Below are 25,301 nucleotides of genomic sequence, written 5' to 3' on the forward strand. Positions count from 1 at the left end.
AGACAGCTCCTTTAGCGGAGCCCTGAAAGCTACCAGCGAGCTCCGCCAGACCTCAAAACTTTGAACTTACAAAGAGCATTTGCTTCCCAAAGAAACCCTTTGAAAGCCTCGCTAATGAAAGCAATCGGATCGCTGATGAGACACCACTGGCGGTTTGTTTCACGCTGTCCTTCTGATCCTATGGAAAAATCATTTCTGCAAAATGCTTTCAGTGGCACGTAAAATTTGTGAAGAGATCTTGGATTTGAGTCAGCTCTAGCTATAGGTCAAATGCTCTACAAAAACAAACAAAAAAAAACTCCATTTTCAAGTCACAGGTATTTTTTAGGGACACTTACGATCTAAGAACACATGAAAGCAAGAAGAAATGGTGGTCTTAGTTATTAGGTCCTAGAAAGAGAGCGACCCTGGCTCGTACCTACACGGCCCTAAAACATATAACAAGTAAACAATGTTCACATGGCCAGAGGTGCGCAGATGCCAGTGTGAAATCACAGAGGTTAAGCCCTCGCCGTGCTCGGGTACAGAGCGGACAATGAGAACTGAAATCCAGGCAGAATGAATGGAGGGTGTGGAAGGGCACACGGACTTATAAAGAAAAACACAAAGATCGGGGAAAAGATGAAGCTGCCATGTCAGGGGGCTGAAAGTGAGAAACATAAGTAAGAATTCAGAGGCTACGAAGTCTCCAGAAGACAGCAGCAACTAACAGAATGTTTATTAGCAAGGTAATAAAATACTAAAATTGCACAAGAATATAATGAAATCTAAGAATCTAAATATAATGACAAACAAATACAGCTAAACTCGATTCCTGTCATCATTCAGCTGATTCAAGGGAACAACCGCACCAAGGGCTACTGTTAATGCTCTTTGCATTTATTCACTACTCAAAACAGCTATCTTTCTTAAAAAATACATATCATACAAAAACATTAGTCAAATAAACAACAGTTTAGAATATACCTAATTTAATGATTCAAAAGGTAAATGACCTAAAAAGCCCTTTTGGTGTGGGAACACTTGCCACCCCTGGCATTCTCGCTGTTCTGTCTCCTGCTTAGCGGGTCAGGCCACAGCGACCATCAGTAGCACAGGCCTGAATATTATTATATAAATCATAAGGGAAAGCAAGAGTCCAGCAAAACCCTCACTCTGTCTTTCAGAACCTAGACCCAGGCCTAGGTCAGTCCCAACTTTCTCTCAGCTCTTAGGTCCACATGAGTCTGCATCACTAAACCAGGCTAGCATGTTCAGAAACATATCACAGCTGCTCTACTACCTGATTGGCTGGAAACACAGGAGCAGTCTCTTTACGGGTCTTCCAAACAAACTGCCTCTGGTATTCAGAATTTCTCAAGGCATTGTATGACGGAACAACAGCCAATCCAGCTTTCTTATGAAGACGCCTATCCAACTGTTGGGGAGAAGAAAACCCAGGCAAAGCTATTAAAATCTGTTCCTTTTTAAAGTGTGCTATGAAGCATGTAACATGAAATTCATCCCCTTAAGTTTTAGGTGTTCCTTACGGTATTGCCAACTACATGCACACAGTACAGCAAACTTTTAACTTCTAATCACATTTAACTGTCAAAACATTTAAAATTCCTCTCTTAATAATAGTGTCAAGAGTATTATACATCTAAAAAACAGCACTGCTCAGTTCCTTCCGTCTAATCATTCACAACTCTAGTATCAAAAACATCACAGCCCCTTGCCCTATCCCCAACTTCTGCGGCCACCCTTCCCTTTGCCCACCAAGCTCACACATCACCTTCCACGGTCCCCCTACATCCCCTGGCTTTCTCAACAAGTCACAGAAGCTCCTCCAGCACTCCTAAATGGTTCCTGGGTTCCAATCAGTGGCTGAAGTAATAAATGCGGGCAAGAGCAACAGAACTGGCTGTGGGAGGCAGTGAGACGCCCACACACACCCCTGCAGCCTCCACTTATGTGCCTGCTACAGGCCAGCTGTGACATCAGAGCACCTGGGGAGCAGGCCAGACGGCTCCTTCCTCTCCCTCCTGTCAACTGAGATGCTGTTTGTTCCCTTGCTGGTCACAGTAAGAAAGAGAAACAAGGGTAGGCAGAAGTCAGCTGAGCACCCCAGCAAAGAAACAGCCTGTTCCCCTTCTGCCTCAATTTGACCTCATCCCTCAGGACTCTGGTGCCAGTCTCTCTGGAGAATAGAATCCAGAGGCAGCTGTTCATCTCGGGAAGGCAACGTCTTAGTACAACCAGTACATAGTACAAAATAGCGAGTATTAAGAATAGAGCCATTCTTAGTAACTTTCAGCAGCCTGGTGCATCTAGGCCAGAGACACAAGAAAATATCAAGAAAAAAAATTTCAAATACACAATGTAGTAGTAATAAATGATGATGAAACCAATAAAACCTGTCACACTTTTCTAAGGAAATTTGATGGACATTCCTACCCTGGGATCTACACGCTCTGCAGGAGGTTTCGTAGAAGGTTCCAACTCTGCTTCTTTGGGATCCAGGACGTGGTTTCTTGCTACATCCCGGTGCTTTCCCACAGCATCTGAAGCCCCTTCAGCTCTGGAGTCTGCAGAATGAGATCGAGTTCTCTTGGGAACCCTGGAAGCCTCTAACGAGAGAGCTCTTTCTTGGTTAGCATCTTCCTTTGGCTCTGTCTCCTGTGGATTTTGTGTTGGGAGGGTCTGGGGCTCAGGTGGGACAACCATAGCATCCTCTGTGATGGCTCCGTTCCACTCCAGGGACTTTGTAATCTGAGGGTCATGGTAAGGAACCCTCCTTTTTGAAATAAAACTTGGCTCTTTCGTGATCCCTACAAAACATAGCACATAAAAGCGGCTACTACCAAAGCTCACAGTCGGGAAGCGCTTTTAATAAAACCTGCAAGGGGGAGAGACAGAGCTTAATGAGAGAGAGCAAGATGGCACTGCCACCAAGCTTGACAACCTGGGTTCAATCCCCAGGTAGAAAGGACAACCTACTCCCACAAGCTGTTGTGTGACTTCCACACATGCCCCGTCTCTCTCTCTCTCTCACACACACACACACACACACATACACACACACACACCTCCAGATTACAGGACTTTAAAAAAACTAACTAGGTATAGTTTAACATTAAATTTTTATTCTGCCTTAAAATAGTATTAAAATTGAACACTGAGGTCACAATGTCCGAAATCTCCTGGCACAAGCCACGGGCATCACAAGGTGAGAGACCCGGCAGGTCAGGAATGCTGCCTCCGTTTCTGATTACTTTCCTGTGCTACTTAGAACAATAAGCTCTGGTCTGTGAGATCCAGAACTTTCACAAAGCTTCTCCTGTGCACAACAGACCAGAGCAGGATGAGATGTCACCACACAAGATCCTGGTTCTCCTTTGCCTTGATTTCCTGAGAATTCAAGAGTGACCCTTTAACAAGAGCTAAGACACAGTTTCTCCACATCACTGTCCAGCAGGCACACAGACCAAACCGGACCTCAGCCTCTACTGAGGGAGGTTGAGTCTGTAGCACTGAGCTAATGCCCTAGTTCGGGCTGGGCCCTTCTTTAAAAAGAAGGAGGGCTGCTACGCCTAAGGACGAGTAAGACCAGAGCAGAAGGGAAGGGAAGGCGGCAGGAAAGCTGGCGTGAGGTAAACCCAATCTTCCCAAGCCTCTCTCTGAGCAGCTCTGCACTGAAGCAAGGGTCCCAGGCTCATGGGCTCCCTGGTCAAGATGTCACTGGACAGACACAAAGAAACATCTGGAGGGGGTGGGGTGATCAGAAAGGGGCGTTTTCTAGATCCCAAATTCCGCGTGTGCCATCTGTGTTTCTAACCGCTGCAGCCTACCGTGGTCCCACTTTCGCTCTACAGGACACAGGAACACATCTCCAGCAGCCCGACATGACCTGTGGTCACCGCAACATATTCCAGGAACCCAGGGCTAGGAAAACAAAGGGACAAGAGAGCACAAGGCCCGCCCGCTAAGGGACACTGTCTCACAGAAAATCAAAGGCTAGAAACAACGAAGGAGCTGCAGCTGATTCCATGCTTTCCCGGCCGCCCCACAGTTCAAGTGTGGAGATGGCATGGGAAGCCACGCACGTTTGCACCGTAACCTTGAACCACAGCACACAATTAGCTCTTCGCATAGGAAACTGCTCGATTTGGTAAGTCAGTTCGCCAATGAGGGTGGCTTTGCAAATTATATTTTCTACAAACTGAACTCAGCCGAGCTGGCAGCTCTAAAGCACAGACACATCCTTAGGGGCAATTGAAGAGCTTGGGAAAATTAAAGATCAATTTTAGAATGGGAGAAAGGTTAATAAGATCTTCCTAACTTTGGGGGACCAGCAGGGACCAATCCCAAGGTTAGGCATGAGCTCTGCCACTGAACTACACTCTGTTTCCCTCTAATTTTTCTTTTAATTCTTATTGGACATACCTGAGTATTTTGCCTGTGTGTATGTATAGTGTGTATGCATAACTGGTGCCCTCAGGGGCCAGATAATTGTGAGCTGCCACGCAGGTGCCAGAGACTAAACCTGGGTCCTCTGCAGGAGCAGCAGTGCTCTTAACCTCAGAGCCATTTCTTCCAGGCCCTCTAATTATTATAGGAAGTATGAAAATAAATCAGAACAAAAATGGAAGACCACTGCTTTAGACTTCTGCTGGAACAGAGGGGAGGGTTTTAGTGACAAGCAAAGAGGACCAGTCTCTCATCAGCTGCCCTCTGTCTTCCCAGCTCCAGCAAACAAACACCCCTGGTAGTGAGGGCTGCACTGTATTGAGAACAGACCACAGTCCTAGGTAAGCCCGTGGCTCCTTGGTAGCCTCCTACTTCCATTTCTGAGTAGCCTGAAATCCTTGTGCAATTCTTTGTGCTTACCTAAAATTCCTACGAGCCTCCCTCCCCTAAACCATTACTTCCTTCAAAATGTACCCCGCTCCGAGGCGGCTTCACTCACATGGTCTCTTCTCATCACTGGTCCCCTGAATGCTGCTGATCGCAGCTAAAAGGCAATGGATCAAGTTAACCAATTGTCCAGTGTCCAGTCAGACCCTCTGGCCTTCAGTGAAGATGATTAGACTTGAAGACCAGTTTAGTTTGCATTCTTCTTTTTTAATTTTTTTTATTATTCTTTTATTTTAATTTTATTATTTATTATGTATATGGTGTTCTGCCTACATGTATTCCTGCTTGCCAGAAGAGGGCGCTAGATCTCATTACAGATGGTTGTGAGCCACCATGTGGTTGCTGGGAATCGAACTCAGGACCTCTGGAAGAGCTGCCAGTGCTCTTAACCTCTGAGCCATCTCTCCAGCCCTAGTTTGCATTCTTGATCTGACAAACCCTGCAAAGTACAGAACACAGGAGCAGAGAAGTTTTCCAGTGTGCTGCCTGAGAACCAGGATCTGAAGTCAGGCCCTGAGCTAAGAATCTTTATGCCGTGAGGAGCCCTAGGGAGCTATCCACACTTCCTTCTGTTCTCCAAACCTAATTTAAACACATCCCTTATTTTACTGCCTTCACGGCTTGGAGCCCCCACTGTAAGTCATGCCTTCCCTGGCTTCAGATGCCTCACATTTGAGGGCTTACCCGTCAGTCACTATCACACACCACCTATAGGACACTAAGTACTGATCTATGTACATCAAGCCCTCACCAAGCAATGCCTCCTTTGGCCCTACCTAACAACCATGTGCAATGTGGCTTCCTAGGGCCCATTTGGCAAGGCTTGACTTGCTCAAGGTTATAGTTATTGCATATTCAAATTCAGATTGATTCATCGATTTGAAAATGAGTTTTAGGGCTGACATTGCCTCCTCAGCATGAGAACCTGAGTTTGACCCCCAGGCCCCATGTAAAAACAGCCACGTAGGCCAGTAAAGCTAATCTAATTGGTGAGCTCCAGGCAAATGAGAGACCTATTTCAAAATGAAGTGGGTGATCTTCCTGAGGAATGACACCCAGGATGCTCCTCTGGCCTCTGCAGAAATATGCACATGCGTGTACCTGCACACATACAAGCATAATAAAAAGTATTCTAATAGGAAACCAAGTGTTCCAAAGCCCTGTGTTTCCACTGACAAACCGGAGATAAGAGGGCTGTGCTCAGAGATGTTATACTCCAGTGAGAGAGACAGCAGCTGCAATGGCCAGGCTGCCCTTTCACTGTGCTCTCGGAATCCCTGACCCAGGGCTCGAATTCTCTCAGGTCTGGAGAGGAAGCATATCAATAAGAACACAGCTCTGAACTCATGGGCACTGGCCAAAACAGACGAGTGCAAGTCACGGCTCTGATGCTACCTGAACCTGGGTAAGCTGCTCTACCTATGCTTCCGCTCCTCAAAACTTTGGAAGTCTTCCTCCCCATGCTGGCCCCTCTCAATTTTCTGGCTCAAGTCCAAACACCCCCAGAAGTACCTTTAAAGAACGGCAAATCTCAAGTGTATTCCCTTCATCTCTACTCTCCAACCTGTTTGCTATCATGCTATTTTATATACAACCTGAAATGCCTTGTTTATTGAGTTTCTTTTTCTGTGTACATAAAGGAGTTTGGGGTCACAGTATAACATCAATAAATATTTGCCAACTACATGAATGAGTCAGTCAAGACAACTGGATCTTAATTGTTTTGTAAACAAAACCCAAGGTTTATTCAGCTACTGTTTTGCTCCACTTACCTAACTGATCCGATCTAAGTCCGGCCCCTGAGTACTTCCGCCCCACTGAGGGGTTGTAGGACTCTGACAAATATGACTTCTTCCATAGAAAGTTTCTCTGGTATTCACTCAGCCCCTGCAACGCCAAGTGCAGAGGACAATTTGAGCACCGTGTAATGAACAGTGTTTTAAAAGCCAGCATCAGAAAGGAAAAACAAAGAAAATCTCAACCTCCAAAGAGTGTTGAACCGCCTAAGAATAATCATTAGACCCAGTCAAGCTCCTTAATAATGGCTAATATTTACCCAGCCACGGCTAAGTAGCCCTTTAATCCTCACAACCACCCTGAAGCAGATGGGAGCAGGAGTCTGACGCTCAGAGAGGCTGCCCTTAGCTGGTTCTCTAATTCCAAAGTGTGAGCTCATCATCACTAGAGATGCATTGTAAATTCCCACCGAGTGCATAATATTATGGATTCCACCTAATTCCTTTAATAAGAGACAACTGCAGAAAAACAAATCTCCCCTCCCACTCCACCGATAAGCCTTGAAGAATTAGTGGGGATTTCTGGAACACTATAGCCACCTGTTGCGTGGAAGGGTGCCCGACACAGACAGCTACCTGGAAATGTTAGCAACCCCTAAAACAAACCTACAAGGCCAGCTGCGTACCCACCCACGCTCTCCTCTCACTGAGGGCCCGTTTCCCAATTAGAAGGCACACACACTTTAAGGTTTGTTGGAAAGGGGGTGCTGAATGCAAACATCAGAGGGACCACGGGTGTCCTACACTGAAAGCAGCCTTTCGTCCCACTGTCAAGTGCCGTCCTTCCGTCTCCGCTCCTGGCGCCCCCAGAATGACCCCATGAGGACCCCATAGAACTCTCCCACACCCGCACCTCCGCGCTGGACCACGGGTCGGAGCATCCTCGGCCCCTGCACAGACTCCAAGCCAGGAGCCTCCGTGAGGCCGAAGCGCGCACCCCGCCACCAGACGCCGAGCCCCCGAGCTCACCTTGAAGCGCACCGGCATGTCGCCCTGCGCTGCGGCGCCAGCCCCGCCGACAGTTAACGGGACCTAAAGCCACGAGGGGCGGGGCGACAACACCGGTTCCCTAGCAAGATCCCGGAGCCGGCGTCCCCGACGACGCGCCGGCGCACTCTTCGCCGCCCTCCCGCCCCCCGCTCGGGTTTGCTCGGCCCGTTTGGGAGCCTGCAGACCAATGGCAGCCCTTACCGTCATTACGATTAGACCAACCAGCGCTCGCAAGGGCACCGCCCCGCACCCCGGCCTGCTGCGGGGGAAGGAATGGCGGGCGGAGAACCAGCCAATAAGGATGCGGGAACTGCGGTGGGCGGGGCCCACGGGAGCCGGGTCCGGGAGGAGGCTGCGGGCCCAGTGCTTGCACTGCTCGAGTACCCGGGTGGGTGCCTGCCTTGTGCAGGCCGAATTCCGCCACCTCGCTGGTTCCAGGCGTCTGGCATCACAGACCGTAAACGCGCGCCTGGCGTTCCAGAATGCACGACAGAACCCAAGTTTCTTTTTCCTGAAAGGAAATTGTCCAGGAGGACCTGGCTGAAAACCAGTTCCTAGCGACAGCCGCGTTACACTAGCCTCAGGTCGAAAAGGATAGGTCCAAAACTGCACACGACGTAGGCAGATTCAAATAAATTTTATTAAGACCACGAAACCAGCACTGTCGTCTTTCGATGGTGTTCTTCCAAAAAAAAAAAAAGAAAGAAAGAAAGAAAAAAATAAAAATAAAAAGATTCATATCAGGCCTGGGGGGGGCATTATGTTTGTGAGTCGCAACTACCAGTCCTTCAGCCTTGTTTTTTCTCTCATCCATTTTTAAAAATAAAATTCTATCTATAGACTAGGCTGGCTTCAAACTCACAGAGATCCTCCTGCCTCTGCCTTGAGGGTGCTGTAATTAAAGGTGTGACAGGGTGAACTCTGAGTACGGAGCCGGCCTGGTTGACGTTTCCAGTATGGTCAAGACTACACAGAGAAACCCTGAATATGAATGAATGAATGAATGAATGAATGAATGAATGAATGAATGAATGAATGAATGATGAATGAATGTCCTTCTGACTTAAATAGGTTATTTTGCCTATCATCCTAAATATTCTTAAAATTGCTCACTCTAAAAGTCAAGAAAGAAATTGCTCGGGCATTCTAGGGAAAGATACACATAGATTTATTCAATAATAGTATAATGTGTCCCAGGTTCACTTCCCAGATAGGAAGCATGAATAAAAAGTTTGAAGCAGAGAAGTCTTCCCTGGGATTGGAATGATTAGAAAAGATGGGGGGGGGCATTTCAGACTTGCCCTTAAAAACTGCAAGGAAACCAGATGATCAAGGCAGAAGTCTGGCTAGAAGGCTGCCAGGGTTCTTCCAGGAATAAGGATGTACCTGTTACTTCTGTCATTTGTTGACTGAAAGAACAAAAACAAAAAACAAAACAAAACAAAAAAACCTCTTTTAAATGTTGGGGTGATCACATGAACCCTTCATACTCTCCTTTAAGCATTTCCTGTGGACTTGCCTTTCTGATCCCTAACTGATGTCTTCGTTCATCTTCATCATCCCTGAGACACTTAAAAATTCATTTGAAAAAGCCACCTGCTGTACAAAACAAAGAGCATATTAAATAAGTCCCCGAGCAGTCACACATCCAGGAGGCCTTTCATTAATGTTAATTGGTGATGACAACCCTCAGCCGTGTGAATTAAGAACGGCACGAGTGAGGCCCAGTGGAACTTGAAACAAAACTCCCCTGCAGGAAAGCGCTCAGACTACAGGGTAGGGAAGACCCCATTCTGATTGCACACAAAGCTTTGTCACCACACAATGCCAGGCGGAAGTCAGCACGCAGAACTGAAAGAACGCGGCCTGTCTGCTTAAACAAGGACAATGAGGATCCTGCTAAAGCTCTGCCAGGCAGGGAACCAAATGGTCGGTGGGAAAAATGACTTGAGGCCAAGTCTGCTAGAGGTGTATTACAAGGACTCAAGAAGAATTTTTTTATTGTGCTACCATTAAGCAAAAATCAACGCCCCAGAAACGAATCAAAGATATAGAATAGAAGAAGTGGAATTCTGCGAATGAACAGTACAGTCTGTGTGACTAGCTCTTGCCATCTTTGCCACTACAAAAAAACACAAGAGCGGGGTGGCTTCCAAAGTTCCACGCATGCTTTTCAGGACTCGACAGGCACTGCTTCACAGGGACTTAGAGCTGTACACGGTACACGCAGCAGCACGGCCTCTCCAATAGCCACGCGTCTAAAGAAGCACTGTACTGTTACTGCCGGCTACAACTGCATTAGCTGGGTGCTAAGTCTCCACTAGACAAAGCTACTGTTCAAGCTGTCCAGTCTGGCTATGGATAGACGACCCCTCTTTTCTTTCTTTCCCCCAGTAAGAGAATGGTGAAGCATCTTAAACAGCTGTTGCTTTGTTTTGATCTTTCTTATTTCCAAAGGTCTCAGAATGAAGTTGACGGGAGATGAGGCCAGAAAGCAGTTCCTCTTAAAACAGATTTTATGTTATGCTTCTCTCTTCCTTTAGGAGCCTCTCACAACCGCTCACAATAGATGGGACCAGCGTACCATACCTGCTTCCCGCATCCCCGTGTGACTGTTTCTCCTACAAGCAGAATTACTATAACCCCAGATGAGAACAATTTGACAATCCTTTTGATGAATCAGTTCCTCTTCTTGTTACTGATAATAAAAGATAGATATGATGGTTACTTTGTTTACTCTACTGGGTGGGGAACCACCTCGGAAGTGCACCTGTATCTCTGAAAGTGTTTCCAGAGAAAGGGCAGCAAGCAGCGTCCCATAGCTGGAATGTCAGGAACGCAAGGAGGAGTGGAGGGGCGAAGGTATGGTCATCAGCATTCATTTCTCTTTGCTTCCTGCATGTGAACAAAATGTGAGCAGCTGCCTCGTGTTTCCACCGCCATGTCTTCCTGCCGTGACAGACTACATCCCTTAGTGAACTGTGCATCCCTTGTTAAATTCTTCCTCCTTTAAGTTGCTTCTGTCAACAACAAAGAGGTGTGGCCAGTAGAGAGTGGACGGCTTACAGCGCTGAGAAGAGTAACGCATACGGTAAAGCACGGTCTAACCGTCCTTCAAAGAGGACAAGTTAAATATGCCGTGGTTCATCTAAGGCCAGAGAAAGAGAAGGCTTTTCAGCGGACACACAAGAGCTCTGCCACTTCTGTCTCTGCTGCAGCAACCCTGAGCGTGTTGGGCCTTCTGGCGTTGAATCCTGTATCTGTTAGTGTCCATCCAGGAAAACAGAAAGCGCCTAGGCATTTCTGCAAAGAGACATTCCTGGGCTTTTGTTTCTTTCTTACTGAGAACCTTTTTTTTTTCTTTAAAGCAGGGTTTCTCTGTAGCTTTGGAGCCTGTCCTGGAACTAGCCCTTGTAGACCAGGCTGGCCTCGAACTCACAGAGATCCACCTGCCTCTGCCTCTGCCTCTGCCTCTGCCTCTGCCTCTGCCTCTGCCTCTGCCTCTGCCTCTGCCTCTGCCTCTGCCTCTGCCTCTGCCTCTGCCTCTGCCTCCCAAGTGCTGGGATTAAAGGCACATGCTATCACTTGTCCGGCCAAGAACTTTTAAAGCAGAAAGAACAGAGAATAGTAGCCCTGGAAAGCAGCTCATACCCTGGGCTGGGAGCACAAAGGAAGAAGAGAGCAGAAGTTTACAGGAGAAGCCTCTGGACTGCCCAGGCCTCTGAGAAAGTGTCACTGCCCAGGTGGTGCCAGTGCTCTGAGGGGAACACCATGAGGCAAGGCCAAAGGAGGCAAGAGAAAATGGGGAAACTGGAGCCTATGGTGGACTGCCACCATGGGGCATGAGGTCACTTGTACAGCGGAGAGGGACAACAGTTCCATTCCAGCCTCTCTCTGGGGCTCTTTCTTAGCAAACCTAGTGGGATGCTGGCCTTGTGGTTTGCAGGGTCTGAAGTGAGATAACAGGAACTGACAGGTGACTAGCGCGTGTACACACACACACACACACACACCATGTAACCCTTAAAGAGAAAGACATTTCCATGAGTTAGCATTCAAGACTCTCCAAGGTAAAAGGAAAAGCTGGGTATGCATATGATCTGCCAACAGTTGGGACACAGGAAGATCATAAGAAGATAAGCTGTGTCATCTGCTATGGTACAGGGACATTCACAGGGTGACTCTAATCCCATTCGCAACACTAGAGAGAAGTATTTTGTTCAACCCACTTACAAGGATATGCAAATTATTTTTATGGAGGGAGTAGCACATGTGTGCTGTGGCGTGTGCGTAGAGGTCAGAGGGCAGCTTTTGGAGGCAAAACTAATAGTTGCCTTTGGGACTGTTTTCCTTATATAAATTAACTTCTTCAACAGGCCCTCTCTAGGGTCATCTAATTTGCATATACTACACATAATTTCTATACAGTAACAAAAAAAATCCTTTTAAGGCAACTTTAATGGCCCTTGAAATGACTTGTCTGCCTTTCAGTTAAACGCAGGAGCCAAGGGCCTTACAAATGGCCTTCCTCTCATGGGAGCAGCAGAAATATTAGGGAATTTGCATTTGCTTCTAAATATATTTGCTTTATTTAACAAAACAAAATTCTACACAAGTAAAATACCACAAGGCTAGGGGCGGGAAATGGTGCCAGGTGGATGGGTAAGACACAGCCCTGCTGTCACACCCATCACAATCGCGCACGGGGAAGGATGCTTACTCAAAGAGTGCAGGAAGTAAAATGAAACGCAGCAGGGGCTGCGTGTGAGCACCTGGATTTGCTAAGGATGCTTTTAAATCTACTGCCAGAAAGTTCCATCTAGAGGAGACTAAAGAATAGGCAGGACAAAGAAGCTGCTTTTAAATGCCACCCCAGAGACACCTGATCCAGGGCCTTTCACTCCGCCTTTGTTCTGCCCTGAGTGGCGAGTCAGGGCCAGACCTTCCTGGGGAAGATGTAACTAACGTTTGCTCCCCAAAATGAAAATTGCTGTCTGTATCTCAATATCCCATCCCCCTTCTTTGCTACTTGAGAAACCAGTGAAGCCGGTTTGGAAATTCATTGACAGAGCGAGCAGCCTCCTGTGTTTGCAAACATGCAACCTTTTCTTAAACACCTTATGAAGTGACTGGCGCTCTAGGCGTTCCTGCACCCCATTCTTCAGCCCTGCGATATCCTGGGATTTCCCTCAGTAAAATTTGAGTTCCGCATCTTCCGAAAAGAAATGGCTCTGACTCATGCCCTCCTCGGCATTTTTCTGTAGGTATTAACTGAGTTTTCACCTTTCTCACACCAATGAACTTCTGAACGCATTACTGGGAAAGAAACTGGATGATTGAGTCAGCGCTCTCCGTCCGGAGGCAAAGTAGCTGACACTTGACAGTAATGTTAGTCAGAACTGAATAAACGCCTCTATGATTAGGATTTACTAATTTGTCCTCTAAGTTTTAACCATACGATGCCTTTGTTGACAGTGTGTGTGTGGCTTTTGTACCAGTGGGGCAACTTTGGGGGACTTTTGTTGGAACTCCAGGCTCTCTTGACAAGCACTTTTCCCTCTTGGTGAGTCTGAGGGACTCCTTACCGTACAAGGCCAAGGCCAAGAAAAGTAATTCTTAGTAGGGCAGAAACCACCATGAGTAGACATAATAAAATAAAAATGTGCCTCAGCTGAACAGACAGGGAACAAAACTTGGGGGTGCAAATTCCTTTCATTTATTGTTGATGATTTTGCTAAGAATTAGCTTCCTTTTTCTCCATAATTACTCATTGTCTTAAGTCACCGTCTCTTTACAAACACCCATGGGAGCATAAACTTTTTTCCAGAATTACTAACTGTGGATTTGGAAGCATTCATTCTCTGACCACATAAAACCAATTTGTGTGTGTGTGTATGTTTGTGTGTGTGTGCATACGCACAATGTTTTAATTAATCATTTGAGAATTTTATACAATGTATTTTGAGCATATCCACCACTTGAATCTCACTCCTCTTCCCAACTCCTCCCAGATCCTCTCCCACCTCCCCATCCCCTCTTCTGGTTTCCCCACATACTTGTGGGTCTAGGGCCCAGATGCCATTCCTTCTGTTAGTCTGTTTTTTAATGGTTTATTATTTTTATTTTAGAGGTATGAGTGTTTTGGTAACTTGTACATCTGCACCGTGTGCATGCAGTGCTGAGGAGGACAGAAGAGGGCGCTGGGTCCTCTGGAAGTGGAGTTACAGGCACTACTAGTTACCATGTAGGTGCTGGGAACCCAACCCATTCCCTCTGTGAGTCGTGAACACACTTAGCCACTGAGCCACCCCTCCAGCCCCCAGAGGTAATCTCTTAAGGCATTATCACAGGGTGCAATCCACCAATCCCCTTAATTTCTATCCTTAGGCTAACATAAACTTTGAAATATTTCTTTGTCACATAGTTCATGTGTATTCACTCAAGGCCAGCTTGCTTCCTTGCTCTGTCTGAGACCATATCTCTCCCTACTGGTAATGCTCCGGCAAGTGTCAGAAAGTGATCAAGAATTTTTCAGACATAAAAGTAGTTTTTTTTTCTCCTTTGTTTTCTCATGGTTGGTGATCCTAACAGATTTATGAGTCTAGAGCAGTGAGTTCGGGAAATCTCAATCCTGTGTTGCTCAGCCTCCAGTCTCTCAATATGAAGTCAATGGTGCGGGACAGTACAGACAGGACAACACCCAGCTGTAAAACATCGCACCTATGAAGTCAAAGAAATTCTTCCAGTATCATTGAGCACCGGCTATGGAATAAGTTTTAGAAGGTGTGTTCATCTTAGCTAACGGTAGAAGCGGCAAACAGTGAAAACGACTAAGTCCAAATCTGTTACACCTGCAGTATCTGGGAAACTAAACCTCCCTTTGACCTTTGACCTTAGACAACGGTGCTGCAGATTCGCAGGTATAACTCACAGCCTGCTAATCAGGAGGGCTCACACACACTGAGTAATGAAGAGAAGCAGAACGCAGGCATCTGATGGTGTAAGCCATATCAGCAGTGGGCATGGTGTGGCGCTGGAGCAGGCAACAGTAGTGAAGCTAGGGCTTGTGGCAATGGCTTCTCAGTTAGCTTTCTGGTTGTACTACACCCCAAGTGCGGCTTTCACGAGTGTTCTGTGATGTGGTCCTTCAGTTCTCCTAATGATTCTTTCCACCTAATGATTGTTTCTTCTCTCGAGTCCCTCTCGAAACTCCACAAAATGATGATAAGTTAATAAATCAAGTGCAAAGTAGAAAAGTCAAAGCCATTGGAAGCGGAGCCACTGGGGAAGCAGAGGCATCAGTCAGGGTCTGCTGTGGACCGCGTTCTCAGAGAAGCAGGTGGTAAGCTGAATGCTGACCATCTAGAGCCTTGGGATCAACCCTGTGGAAGGGAGGGCAAAGGAGGAGAAAGAGGGAGACAAAAGCAAGCTACAAACTAGGCCTGATCCCAGCCTCAGGCAGCCAGAGGAAGGGCCCTGAACTAAGGAGGCTTGACAGACTTGTTCCTTGGGAAGCTTTGGACAAAGTGTCTCTCCTCTCTTAGGAGGAGGAAATACTTCACAGAGGCTGACAGCAGCGAATCCTCCCAGAAGTAGTACAGCACACCCTTCCATGAAGTAGGACGTGGACAGTGTGTCATCCGCAGTGTATCCCGGTGGAGAAGCCAGTATTCTTAACAAGTAACGCATATTTGAAGCCATAGACCAGTGGTCCTCAACCTTCATGATGCTGAGATCCTTTAATACAGTTCTTCATGTTGTGGTGATCCCCTCAACACTAAAATTATTTTCATTGCTACTTCATAACTGTAATTTTGCTACTGCTACAAATTATAACCTAACTATATGATATACCGAATATCTGATATGTGACCCCTGCAAAAGGGTCCTTCAACCCCAAAGGAGAATCACTGCCACTGACCAAAATGAAAAACCTCTGCTTCTGTTGAGAACTAATCTCGATGCCGTCTGCATCCTGCCACATGCAGGAGTGGAGGATTCTTACCAGCACTGGTCGCTTTTCCTCTTGTAACAGAAACATCAATCAAGTGTTGCCTAGTCCCAATTCCCAGACCCAGCAGGACTGAGAAGGAGCCCCTGTCCTTGTCTATGTTCCCTTAGCATGAGGTCAAGCCCCCAGGGACCAAGCACTAGCTCTGAATCCCGTTTTTTCCCTTCCCTGGATTTACCCTGTAGCTCTTTACTGCTCCTAGATCTGGGACAGCTAGTCCACAGCCTGGTACTTCCAGAGAATTGAGAGATGTTGGCACCATTCAAACTAAGCATGGCAGATCCATGGAAAAGCAGGGCATTCTGTTTATGTTTCCATAGGCAAAAGAAGGGTGGGAAGTGAGGCTTTAAAATCCAAAGGGAACAAGTGGAAAAGGAATTGGATCAGAAGAGCCATCCCGTAGGGGTGAACAAAAACACAGTACAAAGGAAAATTGCTGATATTAGTGAACCAAGAAAAATAGTACGGGTTCCCTAAAGTTAATTCCACTGGCAGTAATTTATAAAGCAGTCACCATCACTTTCACCTAGTGAGCACACAGCTCAATAACCAACCACTGTACATATAAAATATATGTTCAGTTCACTGGGCCGCGCTCCAGGAGTCCCGCTGAAGAGAGCGAGGTGGTGGATCATGATAGGGAAACCCGCAGAGACAGCTAGCCCAAGCTCGTGGGAGCTCACCAACTCTAGACTGACAGTTGGGGAGCCTGTATGGAACTGAACTGATCCCTCTGCTTGTGGGCGACAGCTGTGTAGCTTGGTCTGTGTGTTGGGCCCCTGGCAGTGGGACCAGGATCTGTTCTTGGCTCTTCGGAGCCCATTCCCTATGCTTTGCTCAACCTCGATGCAGGAGGGAGGGACTTGGCCTGCCTCAGCTTACTGTGCCAGGCTTTGCTGAGTCTCCATGAGAGGCCCTGCCTGCCCTTTCTGAGGAGTGGAAGGGGGTGGTAGAAAGGAGGTGGAGGGAGAGAAACTGTATTTGATATGTAAGATAAATTTAAATTTTTAATAAAATAAAAATAAGAAAATAAACTAGAGTTGAACCTCACAATTTGATGTTAGCATCAAATTTATTCTGACGAATTGCTTTTATACTTATTGCTATTTATGAAGTAATTGCCCCATGTCTTGAGACAGTTGGTGCTGTATCATAATCGGGGAAGGGGACATAGGAATTATGGCTTCATACAGAAATGCAAGCTTACATAGGCATGTGGGAGATATTTTAGGAGGAAAAGTCCAGAAAGGTGACAATGGAAGACAAGAGAAAAAGCCATGGGAGACTTCAGCCTGAAGCCCGGACCATGGATGGAGAAACCAGCTCATGGGTGGAATCAGAGAACCCTGCCTTTACTATTCAGTGAGAAAACAGGAAGGGCTATGAGCTCCTAGGCCCTTGGAAACCCTAACTGATGAGCCTCGGAAACTAGTGTCCCAAGAACAGCATCTCCCTTTACTTCCGCCTTCCAAATCTTGCACAAGTCACAGACTCCAAATTGAAATAACAAACTCAAATCCAGAATCAAATGTAAAAGGGGTTCTGGGAAAGGTAGTTCCAGCCTCAGACAGGACAGAAACTGGAGGCGCTGACCACACAGCACACAGACCATTGTACTTAGAAGGCAGGCATTCCCAGTAACTTTCTCTCTTTTTTCTTTTTTCTGACAGAAAAAAGTCTCATATATTAAATAACTTGCCCCAAATTATTACACACTAGTCCTCCAACCCAAACCTGTCTGATGCTCAGGATCATGCCTGTAACAACTCTTCAAAACTGATACAAATTCTGATTGCGGGTCATATTTCTTTTGACATTATGACCATGTTTCTGTGAGCATTAGAGACATTCGTTCTGACTTTTCCATGGCACTCTAAGAGACACAGCTCTCAGGCTGAGATGACACATTCTGCACGTGCTTCCTGTGGGACCTAGGCCTAGCTCGGCCATGTCTGCTTCCCTCCAGGAAAGCCTGAGCTGTGGCCTTGGACTTTAGAAACGGAGTCGTCACCGACTAGTTCTGCAGGAAGGCAGACCAGCAGGGCTTACTGAAGACAACAGAGAGGGGTGTTAGGAACTCTTACCCCCGCAAAAGAGCGAAATTGTGTTTCTGTGTGTGCCAAACTGGACAGTGGGAGAGGGCCTGGACTCGCATTTGAGCCCGGCTTGCAGAATAGGGAACTATGACCCAGAGTGCATTGGCAGCAGTCCAGACATGGGAGCAGGTACCGTCCTGAGGTACAGCCCTGCCCACAGCTGCAGTCAGAGGTCCTCCATGGGCCGACCTCCAAAGCATCCCTCCTGGGACAAGGTCTGCAACTGTGCACACGCTGGAGGAGCCACAAAAGGCCTCCTTTTCAGTAACCCCTCTGGCTCGAGTCTAGCCCTGGAAATGCATCTTACCAGCTCCTTAAATACTGCAGAGGGGGAGGGGCACTGTACGGTACATAAGCTAGAGTGATCAGAGAAAATGCTTCCATGAGATCCAACTGTAAGGCATTTGTTCTTTCAGTGATCAATGTGAGAGAGCCCAGTTCATGGTGGCTGGTGCCATCCTGAGCAGACGGTCCTGGGTTCTATGAGAAAGCAGGCTGAGCAAGCCAGTAAGCAGCACCCCTCCATGGCCACTGTACCAGCTCCTGGCTCTGGGATCCTGACCTGCTTGAGTTCCTGTCCTGACTTCCTTCAGTGGTGACGGGTAAGGCAAATAAACCCTTTCCTCCCCAGCTTGCCTTTTGGTCATGGTGTTTCTTCGCAGCCACAGAAACCCTAATTTAGGTCAGGCTCATTACTGAATGTGGAAGCTCGCATCTGGAACCCAGCTTCGTAAGCCGTGGGCACCTGACTGAAGGTGGAAATCATGATAATTTGAGAACAAATAAAAGATTTGGGGACAAGCAACGATCAAAAGGTAACCCCAAATCAAAGAATGATGGCCTTAAGGTGTTTCCGGAGGAGCTGGCCCAACTGTGCCCTCCGTTCCGAATGCACGGCATGTGCGCTTTGCCACACTGTGTGTGTTGGTGCCCGAAAAGCCTTGGCTCAGGGTCAGCGCTATTCTATGTTATGAGCGGCAGGGCTTTACCTGTCCATAGACAGCTTCTGCTCTTGTGTGAACATAATTGTTTGATGACAGAAAGCAGACTTTTATTAGCCTGCCTACTCTCCTCCACATATTAGGGTCTTTGGATTGAACTGTATCACAGTGTTAGATTTTAAATTTTTTTTTAGTTTCAGTTACTGATTTGAATTTCATTTGTTTTAAAGTTAGGTAAATTTTGGCTTGGAATTAGGACAGAATTTCCAACCGTTCCAAAACGGCCCTAAGCATGCTGTCACTTTGTAATTCTCTTCTGTGCAAAGTGATGTTCTCTGCACTGGTGATACAGGATTAGGACATCAATCAACGCTGAAAACACTGAAGATGCTCTATGCCCTGCAGCATCCAGCACTCAGCCAAGGTTTAGTTCTGTGTGTAAAGAAAATAAACATGACATCTGTCTCATTAGGATGCAAACTTACTTTACTTTTTAATGAACAGCAAGATTTGTGCATACCAAAAATTATTTGATTTGTATACTTCCATTCCCATACCTAGGGTTATGTAAAATTTCCATACCCAGGGTCATGTAAAAATTTCTCAGTCAAAAAGAAGTCATGAGTGCAAAAGTTTGAGAAGCCTTGGTTTAGACAGTAGACAGAAAAGTGGGGGCAAAGGTGTAGAGAAGACAGGCCTGCTCTATGTATGTCTCCCATCTTCATGAGCCTGAGCCCTGAGTGGGCATGGCTGTCAGGATGAGTCAGGGGAAGGAAAGAGGGGCCTGGATTACAGCTCCATGCTGTCTGGGGACTTTAGAAATCACTGCCATGTCCCTAAAGGTGACCAACATTTCTTATTTTCTAAGACTAACTAACATGTCTGAGCATTAGATGAGGTAGTGAGTTTCATAGCCAGGAATGGGATTTAGCAGAGAGCTGGGAAAGAACAGAGCATCCTGGGTCCATTTTATCCTGCTCGGTCTAGCTTGTAAATTGATTGTTCTGATACAGGGTAGAACACAAAAGCACTCTTAGAAACTAAAGACATGTCAGCAGAATTGACAATCAGCAGGTACAAGTTTTTAAATGTCCAATGCATTGGTATATGCCTGCAGGCCCAACTTCTTGAGAGACTAAAGCAGGGAAATTGTTTGAGTCCAGGAGTTTGGGTCCAGCCCAGGAAAAGATAGCAAGAGTTTATTTAAAAAAAAAAATGGGTGGGCTTACTAAACATCAGCAGGCCCTTGAGAATGTCCAGAATCTGAGGCCATGATAGGAGTTTGGAAAGAAAACAGGATGAGAAGGAAATGACCAAAGAACAACATACAACATGAGCAATCATTCTAGAATAAAGACCTAAGTTTTCAAATTAAAAGTGTTCACTGAATACATGCTCTAATTTATTCCTTCTGTATTTGAAATCCCTACTATGTGCTGGAACTACTATGTTCTGGAACTACAGCAGAGACAAAAATCAGCTCTCTTCTACAGAGTTTGTCTTGTGTTGGGACTAGAGAAAAGAAAAAGAAACAGCAGGATGTGTCAGACCGCTGTCTACAGCGGTGCTCACCCCTCCTGATGCTGCGGCCCTTTAATACGGTGCCTGGTGTTGTGCTGACCCCCAAGCATAAAATTATTTTTGTTGCCAGTTCATGACTGTACTTTTGCTACTGTTATGAATCATAATGTAAATACCTGTGCTTTCTGGTGGTCTTGGGTGAAACGGTCATTCGACCCCCAGGTTGAGAACTGCTGTTCTACCACATAAAATAACCCAAGCAAAGCAAATGCGGGACGGTGAGGTGAGCAGCAAGGATCGGTGTTTTAACAAGGTTCTCCCAAAAGGCCTCTCTAATAAAGTGATGTCTAAACAGGAGTGAGAGATGCTGAGAGGGGGATGATTTACAAAAACAGAAAGGCCACATTTTTTTTGGTCCATTTTATTTGCAACTGCCTATAAACAGTCCTGGCTGCATACTAAGCAGTCAGCAAACACGTACTGGAGAAGTGAATCGCCATGTAGGGTCCTGAGGTGACAGCATCATTGGCTTGTTCAGGAATGAGAACATGCGTGCTGGCGACAAAGTGTAGAGTGCTCACCCAGCGTGCAGGAAGCCCTGGGCTCAATTCCAAACCGCAGCAGACGCTTGGCACAATGGTGGGACACGCCTGCAATCCCAGCACCTGGAAGACTGAGACAGGAGATCCTCAGCTACAGAGAGAGTTCAAGGCAGGGCCATCCCTGAACCATGCTGGACCCAGCCCTAGGTCTGTCCTGGTTAGGTAGTGGAAGAAGCAGCAAAGAAACTTCATTTAGCCACCCAGCTGTTCCTTCTTCATTTTGATGACTAAACAGCCACTGGTCCCTGCCTTCCTGGAGAAAGTTTCTGTCCTCAGCTCGGACTTCCCTCCTCCTTCCGCTTCCTGGGCTCGGCATCATTCCCAACATCTGCCTTCTCGCAGCGTCTCTCCTGTCTGCACCTCCCTCTTCAAACAGCTCCTCCATCCTGCAGCTGCCATGACCCCTGTGGGCACAGAGTTACCTTACATATCCTTTGGTGCCACTCTCCCTGCCAGGGTCGGGCCGTCCTGAGAGCTGGTGAGAAAGCGAAGGGACAGCGTCAGGTCTGGATTCAGATGGCTTGCGTCAGCCGTCTGTGAAATCTTGCAGCTGTGTTGAGCTTCTTGTCCTTTGCAGAGTAGAGGCAGCAGCAAGACCTGTCACCTACAAGTCCCAAGAGGATGAAAAGCACTCGTGGAAAAGGGCACAGTAAATACTAACAGTTCACTGTCGTTAGAGGTCATGCTGCTGCCACAGACTCAGTTTCTCCAAGAGCAAGGTCTCATTTGCTCCCTTCCTGAGTCAATTCTCAGCCCATTCCCCATTGTCTCTAATTCTCAAGCCCACAGAACTGAACTGCAGAGTGACCTTTGACCTGGCCCCTAATTCAAGTCCATTATCCAGTCTGTTGGCAGATAGGCCTTGATCTTTCCTGCTGGGTTTTGTAGGTTTTCCCTTTGAACTGTCACTGTTTTTTATTTCATTTTTCATCCGTCTGCTTGGCGGAGAGCTTCCCAGTCTCCTACGATAGCAGGAACAGCACTGGTGGAGTGAGAGACGCGAGGCGGGCAGACAGGCGGGCTCCAGGCTCAGACCTCCACTCCCAACACAGGAAACCTTCAGAGGCCGATAACTATCCTTTCCTTCCCTCAGGAGGTGGGGAATCCTCCAGGCAAAGCCTGTGTTCCCAATCACTCTAGAGGCTGTCACAGAAGTATCTCAAGTTCAAGGCTTACCTGGGCAAATCCGAGGCCTGCCTTGCCAACTTAATTTGACACCATCTCAGAATAAAAAGTAAAATATTTGTAAAGGTCTGGGGATGTAGCTCAGTAGTACATGTGAGGCCTCTGTTTAAGCCACAGTATTTAGGTGCAGTTGTAGGGAGGAGAAGCAGTCTGACCTCCGCCGCCACGAGAGAGCGCGACTGCACTCCTCTTTTCTTATGAGGTCACTTCCACAGACAAGAAGCCACGCCCTAAGGCCGGTACCCCAAATCTATTGATGGAATGAATTCCCACAACAAGTAGTAGTAATAATAATAACAACAACAATAATAGTCCCAGTTCACTGCCCTGCCCCCCACAGCCCCCCACTATTCTCACTTTCTGACTTGCCTGTTCTTTCACGTGTCTGTATCTGAATCACCCTCCTCACTGTCTTCCTCCATCTCAGCCTACCTGGTCTTCGGTTCACCTCCACCTCTGTTGCCCCTAAGGTACAGAAGCCCACTGGGTTCATTCTTCCTGTGACTGTGTTACCTGAAATCAACCTCTGCCCAGGTTACAGGTCACTGCCCTGAGTTTCGCTATGGGGTTACGACTGTACGCTGCCATATGGTCCTGCACTTCACAGCACCCCTCAGCCTCCACTGCTGCACCTAGAGGGGGAGCTCAGAGGTTAAGAGCCCTGGCTGCTCTTCCAGAGGACTGGGTTCAATTCCCAGCACCCATATAGCAGTTCACAACCGCCTGTAACTCCAGTCCAGGGGATCTGATGCTCTCTTCCGGCTTCCTGAGCAGCAAGCACCTGCACGGTGGACAGACATCCGTGTAGGCAAAACACCCATACACATAAAATAGTAATAAAATTTTAAGTTAAAAATATTGGGAAAGACTCAGAATCCTTTGATGGTACCAATGATAATGTTCCAGTACACCACATACTGAATTCTGTTCTAAGGAATTTTACATCTATTAACCTGCTTTGATCTCACAATAATTCCATGAAGTAAAAACACTGCCATCACATTTTACGACTAAGGAAACCAAGGCCCAGAGAGGTCAAGTAGGTTGTCTACTATTAACCACCACCCGCAAGTGATCCTTGCAGACTGAGCTATGGCAGGTGAGGCCAGATGGAGTCCCGAAAGGCTGCAGCGTGAAAACACACTGGGAAGACCTCTGAGCCTAAATAAATCAAAAGAAAACTGGGCAAGGAAGGATAACCAGTAACCTCTCCCTGCTCTGTAGATAAAGTAACGGCGATTACTCTCAGGATACCATGAAATAAGTGACCCTTTTAACTGGCAGCTGCCCTGCCCTAAAAGGCACATGGGAGGCGGCGTGTGCTGGGCAGAGCCCAAGCATGTCTCCTGCTGTGAAAGAGAGGTTGGGTCACAGGAAAATGACAGAATAGTTCATCCCTGTGATTCGCTAGCCTTCTGTTTCCTTCTAGCTTCATGGAGGTTTGGGGAATCTAGTTTCAAAGTCTTCAGAGGGGTTGTCTTTGGTAGCTATAGTATTTCTTTTAAAATGGAATTAGAAATTAAGAAACATCGCTACTTTAAGAAGTATTATTCCCAAGTCATTAGTATTTGAACGTTTTTGTAAGTTCAGATGGATTCCATACGGGCGAAGGCTGCGGAGTTCATTTTAAAAGGCAAATGGGATGATTTTTACAGAAGCGACCTATATTTTATCTACCACCAGCAAACTTTCTGTGAGAAGGGACATTGTAGACTTGCCTCTAGCATTTCTTCTGTCTCCACAGCGTCTACATCCTCCAGCACTCCCAGAAGAGACACAGGACACCACACACTCCAAAGGCAGACATCAGGCTAAGCAGAGCAGCCGCAGGAAGCAGATGCACACTACAAAAGAAAAGCAGGGTTCCCCAGAGACAGATGTGTGCTAACGTAACCATGGTTTTTAATCTCTCAGATAGACTCTCTCTACCTGTGCGGGGCTCGTACAGTATGTTCAAAAGAAACATGATAATAGCTAACAGATGGACTCCTTCGAGCACATTTTATCAAGCTCCTTCGACTCTGCAGCCCCCAGAACAGAAAGCATCACTGGTATTCAAGTCCAGAAGCTTGATTTATACACTTAGCATAATGAACCTTGTCAAATATTACTACCAATCATTTATTTCATGATATAAGCCTGGACGGCTGTGGTGCATAGGCAGCTGGCTCAGCACACCGAGACTCCCTGTCACCTGTGTCTTAGTCCTGAGGACCGTCATTCCAGCTGTCTCTTTCTCCCACTGACTGCCATTTAGCTGCTGTAAAGATGGCCATCATGCCCTGATTTCTTTGGGACTACTTTCACACAGTAAAGTTTCCACTTATCGTATCTTTTATTTCCCTTGGAAAAACAGAAAAGGCTGTCTACCTCTGGCCTGACACGGGTGAGTTCTCTCTCATAAGAGTCAACCCTGAAGCCTGTAATCATTACATGTTATCATTACAGCCCTCCCAGGTATATGAATGCCCAAGTGTTTGCTCCCCAAGACAGTCAGGAACCAAGGTGTAATCAACACTCTCACTGGTCCCAGAGGACTGCGCTGGGAGTATCGTTTCGTTAAATTACCATACGGCACTGCGTGTTTGCATTCTCAGATTTTATAGGGCAGGCATAGCTCAAGGAGGCTAAACAAACCTCAGAAAGCAATAACATATAGAGCAGCCCCTCTGTCGGTGCAGAACCTCTTAAGGAAATGGAGCGGGCAGAATTGTCCTCGTGAGCAACCTGCCTGGGAATCGGAGCTGCTGGAACCGAAGCAGCTCTGTGGCTCCAAGTAATGACACCGTCTTTTGTTCTCGGGCTCCCGTTCCTGCCTGAATCCTGTCACCTGCTTCTTCCCTAGGGGGTGAGCTAATAGGTGATTGTCGCTTCTCTCAATGAGACCATCTGGTTCACTGAAACTTAGCTCGCAATGAGCAGCAAGCCAAAAGATGGGAAGAAGAGCACAAGGCGGTCTTATTTCTGTAAGTTCACCGCTGCCAACCCATGAAAGAACCCATGGGCTTCATGGGAACTTACAGACTCTAGACCTACAGCTAGGGAGCCTGCATGGGACCCAAATAGGCCCTCTGCATGTGGGCGACAGTTGTGTAGCTTGGTCTGTTTGAGGGGCCCCTGACAGTAGGACCAGGATACATCCCTGGTGCATGAGCTGACTTTTTGGAGCCCATTCCCTATGGTGGGATGCCTTGCTCCAGCCTTGATGGAGGGAGAAGCTTGGTCTGGACTCAACCTCAATGTGTCAGGCTTTGTTGACTCCC

At 47.0% G+C, this 25,301-nt stretch overlaps 1 protein-coding gene and 1 pseudogene across 6 annotated transcripts in view; one reads left to right on the forward strand and one right to left on the reverse strand.

Moving 5' to 3' along the window:
• Mdm1 (Mdm1 nuclear protein) overlaps positions 1 to 7,809 on the reverse strand; it is a 31,971-nt gene extending 24,162 nt beyond the window's left edge. For 5 of the 6 annotated variants that reach the window (XM_057758007.1, XM_057758005.1, XM_057758006.1 and 2 more), the window contains exons 1-4: positions 7,662 to 7,809; positions 6,669 to 6,783; positions 2,437 to 2,810; positions 1,283 to 1,417 (exon numbers count right to left, since the gene is read on the reverse strand). In XM_057758007.1, the coding sequence (XP_057613990.1) occupies positions 1,283 to 1,417; positions 2,437 to 2,810; positions 6,669 to 6,783; positions 7,662 to 7,679 (642 nt within the window). In that variant the 5' untranslated portion in view covers positions 7,680 to 7,809. The remainder of the gene's footprint in view (positions 1 to 1,282; positions 1,418 to 2,436; positions 2,811 to 6,668; positions 6,784 to 7,661) is intronic. The other variant, XM_057758009.1, reaches the window with a different exon arrangement.
• Positions 7,810 to 7,955: 146 nt separating this feature from the next.
• Positions 7,956 to 25,301, forward strand: part of LOC130866220 (proteasome subunit beta type-5-like) — an 80,465-nt pseudogene continuing 63,119 nt past the window's right edge.

The sequence above is a fragment of the Chionomys nivalis genome, chromosome 25 (genome assembly GCF_950005125.1).
Source record: "Chionomys nivalis chromosome 25, mChiNiv1.1, whole genome shotgun sequence".
Classification (NCBI taxonomy): domain Eukaryota; kingdom Metazoa; phylum Chordata; class Mammalia; order Rodentia; family Cricetidae; genus Chionomys; species Chionomys nivalis.